Source organism: Microtus oregoni, unplaced genomic scaffold (assembly GCF_018167655.1).
Source record: "Microtus oregoni isolate MIOR12 unplaced genomic scaffold, Mior012 000010F_ref0000083, whole genome shotgun sequence".
Lineage (NCBI taxonomy): Eukaryota > Metazoa > Chordata > Mammalia > Rodentia > Cricetidae > Microtus > Microtus oregoni.
In genome coordinates, this window is record NW_024543069.1 from 20,443,848 (window position 1) to 20,454,583 (window position 10,736).

General features: G+C 41.1%; 1 protein-coding gene across 1 annotated transcript; it reads left to right on the forward strand.

Moving 5' to 3' along the window:
• Positions 1 to 3,599: 3,599 nt before the first annotated feature.
• On the forward strand, positions 3,600 to 9,007 carry Commd2 (COMM domain containing 2). The gene is made up of 5 exons (XM_041659284.1): positions 3,600 to 3,725; positions 3,807 to 3,884; positions 4,504 to 4,586; positions 6,011 to 6,184; positions 7,522 to 9,007. The coding sequence occupies exons 1-5, from the start codon at positions 3,659 to 3,661 to the stop codon at positions 7,717 to 7,719; spliced, it is 600 nt and encodes a 199-aa protein (XP_041515218.1). The 5' UTR covers positions 3,600 to 3,658; the 3' UTR covers positions 7,720 to 9,007.
• The last annotated feature ends 1,729 nt before the right edge of the window (positions 9,008 to 10,736 follow it).

Consider the following 10,736-nt stretch of genomic DNA (forward strand, 5'->3'; position numbering starts at 1 on the left):
ACTAAGAAGGATACAGGCATGGAGCTATAATCTTTACTGTATTTCTTTACCTTTTATTCTGGGTTTGTTTTATTGTTCTGGAGTTTAAAAGTCATATAAATGAGAAAATAGTAAGATGACTTTTAAATAAAATATATATTTTTAGCAAGGTCCCTGTGAGAATTACTGAATACCCCTAGACATCATTTTAACTTCTACTGGAACATCTCTTGCTAGTATTTTTTTTTCAAACTGAAGTAAAGCTTGTATACAATAGACCTCAAGGATATTACATTAACACATAGTGGTTTTAAGAGGTGTACGTCTGTGTGGACAGTAGGCCCCGGTATACATGTAGAATTATTGAAGAAACTAGGAAACTTCTTCAAGCTGCTGGATAAATCTCACCTATTAAAAGACAGTGCTGTTGTGACATCAGATTCTAGGAAGATTTGAAAAACATTTGTAATACTGTTGTTCACGTGGGCTCTGATGTTTTGTGATTAATTTCCATTGCTCTTTTTGTTGGGGCTTAGTCTGGTTTTATGAGACATAGTGTAATTTGTAGTCCTGGCTGGCCTGGAACTAATTTTATAGTCCAAGTCCATCTAAAACCTGTGGCAATCTTCCTGCCTCAGCCTCGCAAGTGCTAGGAATTACAGGCACCAGCTGGCACATGCCATCCAGCACTAGGGTTTTTTTAAATTACTTCCTGAGCAGTTAGGATTCTGTTTATAGATTTTTTAATATTATTTATTGTAAAACACAGACTGACTCCCTAGAACTCATGAACTCTTCCAACAACCAAGACCTGCAGCTACTCTTTGGTTCTTTTTAAAAAACAATTTTTAATACATTAGAAAAGAATGCGAGAGAGAGAAAGGGGTGGGGGAAGAGGGAGAATGTGTTTATGTGTATGTGAACACAGGTGCCACAGTGTGCTCTGAGAACTTAGAGAAAAACATATAAGAGTCAGGTTTTTTTTTTTTTCTTGTGGATCACAGGAATTGAATTCAGGTCTTCATGCTTTGCAGCAATCTTCCTTTACCTACTGAGCCATATCACTCAGCCGTTCTGTTTGGTTCTTCTATCCCTCTTCAGTTGCTGAGAAACCAGCCATTTTACCATTCTTGCCTCTCAGCTCTCCCTCTTCCGCTGTCAAGCATCAGACAGCTCTGTCACCTCTGTAGCCTGGTGTGCTGGCTGCTCAGTTGTGACAGTTGTTGCTTTTACCGCTGTCGCTGCTTTACTGTGTCTGCTTCTCCACCTCCGGAGAAAAGCCTTTTATTGGTTCTAAAGTTGCAGCAGCAGGAAATGCAGTGCAAGGGGAGTGATCCCTCCTGGCTCACCAACTGAGCAGCCAGCTTCTAAATCCAAAGAACTGGTGTTGCATCGATCACAGCAAAACCTCACACGTAAATGAAGGTATGTTTGCTCAGCATCTTCCCTTTTATGCAAAGCATAGCAGTCCTTTGGCGGGTCACCAGGGGAAGCGTTCCCTTTCTGACCTAAATAGAAATGCTTACAGGCTCTCCTTGGGTTCACAAAAGGCTTGCGATAGCACAAAGTCTTAGACAAAGAGTTTAAAACCACCCTGGTTAAGGTTGCACCTTATGAAACCAATGCAAGCACCTGTGTGGTTTCCTCTAGGTGTTTAGGGAGGGTACAAAGCAGTCAGTGGTTGTGTAAGGATAGTCCAGCTAGCTGTTGACTGGCCATCCTTTTGCTTAAAGCGCAAAAACAGAAAGGGATAGACTAGCAGCTGCCACCTAGGAAGTGAAACTTCCCATTCCCCGATGTTTCTACTCAATACTGAACAATGAACAGCAGAAGGCTATTGCACAAAAACTTAAATTTTTATCATTAAATTAATGATGTTTTTAACAGCACTTTAATAATTCTTAACATCTGATCACTAAAGAGTAGTGGGTCTTCCTCATTTGTCCCTCAAAGAGACATCAGTGGAGCAAACAGTTGTAATTAGATGTAAAGGATATGGTAGAAAAAGGGAAGCTTAATCTGTGTTGATGGCAGATTAAGAAAAGGCTTCTCTAGTTGAGGATGATAAAAGCACCTGGCTAGCATTTAAGAGGTATTGGGTTAAATCCCTAGTCTTCTAGATAAAAAGATAGTAATGAATTCTCTCTCCCCTGTTTCTTTCTCTCCTTCCCCCCTTTTTTTCCCTCCTTCTTTTTCCTCCTACCGTAGGAGAAAGATTTGGAGAGTCACTATCAATTGCCATTCTATAGTCTTTTATATATGAACCAAAGCAAAAGAAGTGACCAAATTCTTACACATCATCAAAAGATAAAAATAATGGAGCTGGGCTAGGGTGGTGCATGCCTTTAATCCCAGCACCTGGGAGGCAGAGGCAGGAGGATCTTTGTGAGTTTGAGGCCAGCCTGGTCTACAAGAGCTAGTTCCAGGACAGCTAGGGCTGTTACACAGAAAAACCCTGTCTCGAAAAAAAAAAAAAAGTTCTGAATTGTACAAACATCTGTTATTGTCATCATTATTACCATCATCATAATTTAGATTCATACATAAAACTTTGTACAGTGCTGAAGACATAATTAGTGGTAGCACATTTACCATGAAGAAAACCCGGGTATGATCTCCAGCACCCCAAACATGCCAAACAATCAAAATTGCCAGGGAGATGGCAAGCTTGATGACCCAAGTTCCATCCTGTGATACCACAGTGGAGAGGAGGAGATACTACTGCTGAATGTTGGCCCCTGACCTTCACACATTCGGGCTCACATACATCAGACACACATGTAATAATAATTATCATAGATATGTCATAATATATTAGCATATATATGCTAAATGTTACAAATGTTAAACATGAAGCCCGGTGTGCATGCAGAAAAAATGTGGCTCGGAGAAGACAGGTGAGGCCTCTAACAATCTCCTTCAAGTTTTGACATAAAATCTTCTGCTTTGGTTTCTTCCTTTTTAAAAGGGTGGCCATGGTTATTGAAACTACAACATGAGATAAACCACATACAAAAGTTGTGTGCAGACAAATAAAGTCTCTGTTGCTCCACTCATTGTGTCCTTATATGAAAGTGGTAATGGATCTACATAACGAGTTTCTTATGAAGTGTGACACTGATTAACAAATGTTGGTTATTGATATTATTAACCTACGCCCCACATGGAGCCTAGAGCAGTGCACCTAGTAAGCACATATTATAGTTTTTTAAAAATTTTACTTTGTGTGCATAAGTATATATGCTTGCATGTACCTACGTACAGTACGTACGTGCCTGATGGTCATGGAGTTCACAAGAGGGCGTTGTATTCCCTACAACTAGAACTAGTCATGGTTGTGAGATATCATTTGAGTACGGAACTGAACCTGGGTTCTCTGCAAGAGCAACAAGGGTTCTTAATCATTGAACCATCTCTCCAGTCCCACATGTTATACTTTTGCAGGATGATTTATGAATGGAAGATTTGGGCCTTCTTACTCAGCCGCGCCCCAGCGCCCCCTCCATTCCTACCCCGTGAGCCCTGAGATTCAGTGCCGGTTGGACCGCCAGACACCGGAACCCAAAGCATGGGCAGTGCAGCGCCGCCCGAGCTTCTTTTTCCCTGCACAGAGGCAGGAAGTAGCGAGGGCGGGGACGGCGCTGAATGTCGGAGGCTGGAGGAGGCCTTCTCTGCTAAAATGCTGCTCGATTTGTCCGAGGAGCATAAGGAGCACCTGGCCTTCCTACCGCAAGTGGATAGCGCAGGTAAGGGAGTGCGGGATGCATGCGGCCGGGGACAGCCCTGGGTCCAGCCTGACACTTACGGCCTCCTGACTTCCGTTGCAGTGGTCGCCGAGTTCGGGAGGATAGCGGTGGAGTTCCTCCGACGGGGATCTAACCCGAAGATCTACGAAGGCGCCGCCAGTAAGAAAGGGAGGAGACAGGCTCTGTCTGTTGAACTGGAAAGTGCTATCCAATCCCTTTTGCTCAGTCCGGCAGGGACCTTAGCAAGACCTAGGGTCTTGTACCCATTGCATAGCCGTTAACCAGGGCGCAACCTCTGCAAGTAATTGAGATTTTAAAGCTCACAATGAATAAATAAATAAATAAATAAGTGCCTTCGTATTTTAAATAAATACAGTGCCACCTGCTTAGTAAATACTGCACGCTCATGAAGTGGAACTGTCAGATTAGCTGAGCACTTCATTCAAGGATTCAGTTAGCGTTTACTGCTGCCCTCAAGCCGCCGTTATGGAAGACAGAGGGGGTGGTGGTGTGGTTAAGAACATCCCTGTTGAGTTCCTTTTCTGCCTGGCTTGAAGGGGCTGTGTGTCCCTGTTCACAGGTCTGTATTTCGTTATGGGTGGTTGGAGAGAAATACCGAAGGCATCTGGTTAGTGGGGTGGGTTGAGAAGGAACAGGAATCTCTGTTTAACTCACTTTTCATTAAACTGTTTGAAAACTTAGGGTAATTAAACGTGTTTTTTGTCTGTTTGTTTTCAAACAAAAGGATAATCTTTTCATTTTTTTCTTTTTTCCTTAGGGAAACTCAATGTGAGTAGTGACACTATCCAGCATGGTGTGGAAGGATTGACATATCTTCTTACTGAGAGCTCCAAGCTCATGGTAAGGCTTCTGAGAATGGTATTGTATTACCCAGATCCTTTCACACAGGCACCTGTTATAAATTGGTAACTCATAATCGAATTTCTGCAGTATACCTAAACGGTAGTGTTAAGAGCATTATCTAATAAGAATGCCTCTTGCTAATATAAATTAGTAACTCATAATCGAATTTCTGCAGTATACCTAAACGGTAGTGTTAAGGGCATTATCTAATATAAATGTCTCTTGCTAGTATAAATTGTAAAATTCTGTATCATATGCCACCATGTGTGTATCCGAGGAGAGAGGAGAATGAAATATTGCATTTCTTTATGTATCAGCAGTCAGTATTTGGCTTGATGGAAAAATAGTCAATAAAATTCTCTGTCTTAATTGTATTTTTTTTTTGCCCTCTCATCCCATTTATTAAAGAAACAGTAAGAAAAGAGACAATGCAGGAAAAACACCAACCATCCTTCACATCAGGCCGAACGAAGCACATTGATTCCCCCTTTCATCCCTCCGCCCTCAACTCATCCCTCAATTCCCATCCACATCAGTTTAAGTACCAGTGGAGAGGGAGCTGGATGATCGGAGGAGCCTTAAGTCTAGCACCTAAATCTGCAGGCCCAGTCAGGCAGAAATGTGTGGGTCTGTGACGTGAGTGTCCACCTCCCCATTCTGTGTTCAAGCCCCCCAGGGAAAGGTCTGGCAGTAGAACACGACCAGGTCCAGGGTGATCAGGTCAGAGTTACTGAAGCATGGTCCGCTCACCAATGCATCATGATCAGACAGCAAGTGAGCTAATTCTCTTGTGGTGAGCGGGGGAATTAGGACCTGCAGGCCAGTATATCCCTGAGGAAAAGTCCACAAGAACAATTCAAGAAACTAGTAAGAAACAAGGGGCAGAAAGCTGTGGGACAACAGCACAACAGGCGTCCAGAAGGCCAGAGATGCTTTTTCTTGAGGTCAGGATCATTCGATCTGCCATAGTCCATGTCTCACAAATAATAGTTTGCCTTCAGTCAAGAGAAAAAGCAGAGGAAAAAGAAGGCTCATTTGAACTTGAGCCCAGTTCTTCAGACTGTAGCTCCAGATCTACTCTTATCTAAGGGACAGTCCCAGCCCAGAACCACCGTGTTTGAAAAACAAAGTGGCTCTGGAAGAAAAATGGTATTTAAGGGGGTAACATTCCATCTGGGTACAATGCATCCATGGGACCCCAGGTCTGGGGAAAGCAGCTGGATCTGAACCAGGGAGGCTGCCTCTTTTTGTATTTTAATGAGGTTATTTTGTATGTTAGTAACTTGGATTTTGGATGGTGGTCAGTGATTGTCTTTAACTGTAAGGAATGTTGTAGACAGAATGTTTGTGTTTAGAAATATCTAACATTTACTAGACAAAGGTAAATCCCAGTGATCTGTTGAACTCAATTTTATCTTTAGATTTCTGAACTGGATTTCCAAGACTCTGTTTTTGTCCTGGGATTCTCCGAAGAACTGAATAGATTATTGCTTCAGCTCTACCTGGACAACAGAAAGGAGATCAGAACTATTCTGGATGAGTTGGCACCTCGTCTTCCCAGTTACCATAGTCTTGAATGGCGACTAGATGTACAAGTACGGCTTTTAAAAAATAACCTGGCATAGACTAGAAGAATTATTTATATGCTCTGTTATTTACCTCCTTAACCAAACTCTGGTTTGAAAAAATGTTTATATTTTAATGGTCATTTTTGGGTCATTTCACAGATAGCTCATTTCCTTTTACTTCTAATATAATTTACTAAGTTTAATTTGCAAAGGTTTTTAATTTGTTTTTATTATGTCTTTATTAGTGTATGTGCGTGGCACTTGTGTAGAGGTCAGAGGACAACTTTTGTTGTCCTGAGGGACTGAATTCAGGTTATCAGGCATAGCAGAAAGTGCCCCAGGCCACTGAACCATCCTAGAGGCCCCAATTTGTAAAGTTTTAAAGAAATCATTTTAAGAAAAGATGATTTAAAAAAACAGTTGTTTGTGGGGTTTTGTTTTTGTTTTTGGCAATGCCTTTTTTTCTTCAGTCATTTCTCCGGAACATGAAACCCACAAAGGAAAGTGTCCAGATCTCTGCACTCAGTGAGTTACTACATAGTCACATATGCGTAACGTGGACGTGACCATGACCAGCACCCCACAAACATCTTTCTTACCTCTTACCAGTGCTCGTTTCCTCCTTCCCAAAGGTACCCAGCATCTAAGATAGGACACAGATTTTCCTTCTAACCCCATTGAAGCTGTGTTCACGTGCAGGGGTTGAGGCGTCACTCATCTGTAGGCTGTAAGAGAGTAAAATAGGTTACAAAAATTTGGTGAGAGTTTAGATATAACGTAGCAGACACTGGGAAACCATGTAGATCTTGGATAAACATGTAAAATTGAAGCAGTTGTTTAAGAAAACTAATTTGGCATCATTAGGTGAATCAGAAAAATGGGAATTTAGAAGTGTAAAGAATGTAAGCCTTTATAATCTTTTCCTCCTTTCTATATGGTATGCCATTTCTGTCTTACTATCTCCTTACTGTATTATATTACCTTTTTTAATTAAAGTGTATTTATTTATTCATTTATTTGTTTTGTTTCTGGGGGCAGGGTTTTTCTGTACAGCCCTGACTGTACTGAAATTCTCACTCTGCAGACCAGGCTGGCCTCGAACTCACAGAGATCCACCTGCCTCTGCCTCCCAAGTGATGGGATTAAAGGCGTGCGCTTTTTATCCTGTTTAAGGAATTTTTTTCATACTATGAGGTTTCATTTACAATACCAGGTTTTTTTTCTTTGCAAAAGTTTTAAAGTTTACTTTTCATTTTAAAGTTTGTGATTCATCTCATTTTATTTTTAACCTGGTACAGTGTAATTTAGAAGTTACCTGTGCAGCATACTTACTAAAGAATAACTGCTCTTTCTGTGTCTCCAAGCTTGCAAGCAGAAGTCTCCGGCAACAGATTAAACCAGCAGTGACTCTAAAGCTGCACCTTGATCAGAATGGCGACCACAGCACCCATCTTCTGCAGACAGACCCAGCTACCCTGCTCCATTTGGTTCAGCAGCTGGAGCAAGCGCTGGAGGAAATGAAGACAAGCCACTGCAGGAGAGTAGTCCGCAGCATCAAGTAGCTCCGAGGTGCAGGTGGCAACCCAGGCATGGCTGTAGTACATCTGGATTTCATGGACTTTCTTTTCTGGTTCAGGATGTTGAATTCTTGATTGAAAGTACAGTTCCTTTCTGGTGCTAAGTGCAGTCAGCTTCTTCACAAATTGAGAAGTATTTTGTATTTTAAGTGTGTAAGTAGAATGGACTTAACTAAAATGAATCTATACTGATCATGTCTTCTGTGTATATGTGATTCTCCTGGAATATTGTTCATGTCTTCTGTGTATACGTGATTCTCCTGAAATATTGTTCATGTCTTCTGTGTATACATGATTCTCCTGGAATACAGTTCATGTCTTCTGTGTACACATGATTCTCCTGGAATATTGTTCATGTCTTCTGTGTATACGTGATTCTCCTGAAATATTGTTCATGTCTTCTGTGTATACGTGATTCTCCTGGAATACTGTTCATGTCTTCTGCGTACATGTGATTCTCCTGGAATACTGTTTATGTCTTCTGTGTATATATGATTCTCCTAGAATACTGTTCATGTCTTCTGTGTATACGTGATTCTCCTGGAATAATGTTTATGTCTTCTGTGTATATGTGACTCTCGTGGAATACTGTTCATGTATTCCATGTACATGGGACTCAACTCTCCTGGCTTGGGTATTTTTTTTGTCTGTTTTATTTTCTTTTTCCTTGATAAAATTTGAAAATAAGATTCACTGTTAGTTAGAACTATTTCTAGACAGTTCAGTATCTTTTACTTCTAAAAGCACTGTACGATTATAACCATAGAAAAAGATAAATAGGATTTTTTACAAGATTGTGTATATTATTACAGGTAGCTTGTATATTCTTGTTTGTATATGAAGATGGCAAATAGCAATTATACCATATTGCTTACATTTTAGTTACTGATATACAAATTTCTGTGGTCCTATCATGCATTTTATCAGGAACTAGGGCTGGGTGGTGGTGGCACATACCTTTAATCCCAGCTCTTGGGAGGCAGAGGCAGGCGGATCTCTGTGAGTTCGAGGCCAGCCTGGGCTACAAGAGCTAGTTCCAGGACAGACTTCAAAGCTACAGAGAAACCCTGTCTCAAAAAAAACAAAACAAAAAAGTATCAGGAACTAATTTCCCACGTTCCCAAAGCAATTAAAAGACACATCATCATTTACATTTATAAATAATGAATAGCTAGGCGGTGGTGGCGCACGCCTTTAATCCCAGCACTTGGGGGACAGAGTCAGGCAAATTTCTGTGAGTTCAATGACAGCCTGGTCTACAGAGCGAGTTCCAGGACAGACTCCAAAGCTACTGAGAAACCCTGTCTCGAAAAACAAAAAATTAAATAAGTAAATATGAATGAATGAATAAAGAAAGAAAGAATATGAGTGGTTTGATTGGTTCTTTTTTTAAATTTTGTGTGTATAGGTATTTTGCCTACATGTATGTCTGTGCCCCATGAGTGTTCAGTGCCCCCAGAGGCCAGAAGAGGGTATTGGATCCCATGGAACTAGACTTAGAAAGGGTTGTGAGCTTCCATTGGGTGCTAAGGCTCAAATCCAGGTCCTCTAGAATAGCAGTCAGTGCTCTTAAAAGTCAAACCATCTCTCCAGCCCCAGAACAGTTTTTTTATAATATTTAGTGTGTGTGTGTGTGTGTGTGTGTGTGTAGTTCTCTCCCACCCTGTGGGGCTTGGGAATAGAACTCAGGTCATCAGGCTTGTTGACAAATCGTTTTTACCCAGAGTCATCTCAAATGTATAAACATACTTTTTAATTACTCTGAGAACTCAGTTAAAGAAATTGTCATATTAACAAACCCACAAACTCATAAAGCCATGAGTTAGCAGTGCGTGTTGCTGGGCTAACGTTAGCCTGCCTGCCAAGCTTTGCGACAGCTCTATGAGGCTTGCTCGTCCCCACCAATACTGAGCCATTAGCACGTGTCCCTCCAAGCAACCTTTCTTCCACCTCTTGGGCCATTACTCTTAGCTCAATCACAAGATGAAAGCAACTGGGCAGAGTCCTACATGCCTGTAATTCTAATGCCTGGGAGTTGGATTTCAGTGAGTTCCAGGCCAGCTTGGTCTACATAACAGGATCTAGAAGTTTGTAACTGAGCTATCTCCCCAGCCCCTTTCATGTTTTACTTTAATACTGTCTGAACATTTTATTATTATCTTATGTGTCTGGATGTTTCACTTGCGTGTTCATCTGTGCAGGGTATGTGAACATTGTGAAGCGCAGAAGAGTACATCAGATCACAGTATTACACTGGGGGGCTGGGGAGGTTGCTCAGTTGGTAAAGTGCCTCCCATGTAAGCAGGACTACCCTAGACTGAATCCCCAGCACCCACATGAAAAGTTGGGCATTGCATCATATGGTTGTCACCCTAGCCTTTGGTTGGGGGAGGCAAAGACAGGTCGCTCCCTAAAGGTTGTTGTCCAACCAGCCCAGCTAAACCGGTAAGCTTCACTTTCAATGAGAGACCTGCCTTAAAAAATAAGGATGAAGAGCAACTAAGGAAAGACACTTGACATCAGCATGGACATATACACAGAAGTCCATACATGTACACCCACACACAAACAAAAAGTAGCAAATAAAGTTTAGGATCAACAACCATATTTCTGCATGTGGACTAAATGGAACTATGTATATATAATATTTAGCATGGTGCCAGGCTTTCTTTTAAGATTTATTTTAGCAAAGTGGTGGTAGTGCATGCCTTTAATTCCAGCACATGGGAGACAGAGGCTGGCAGATCTCTGAGTTTAAGGCTAGCCTGATCTACAGAGTAAGTTACAGGACTAGCAGGTCTACACTTGAGAAACCCTGTCTCAGAAAAAAAAAAAAAGCTAAGTCAAAATGAATCAAGACAAAAAAATCACCTAAAAGTTGATTAAAATCATTAACCTATTAAATATCTATGCACATATAGATATAAATATAAACCCATTATGTTTTTGAAACTTTTAAAAAAATCATGTATTTATTTTTGTTTTATGTGCATTGGTGTGTT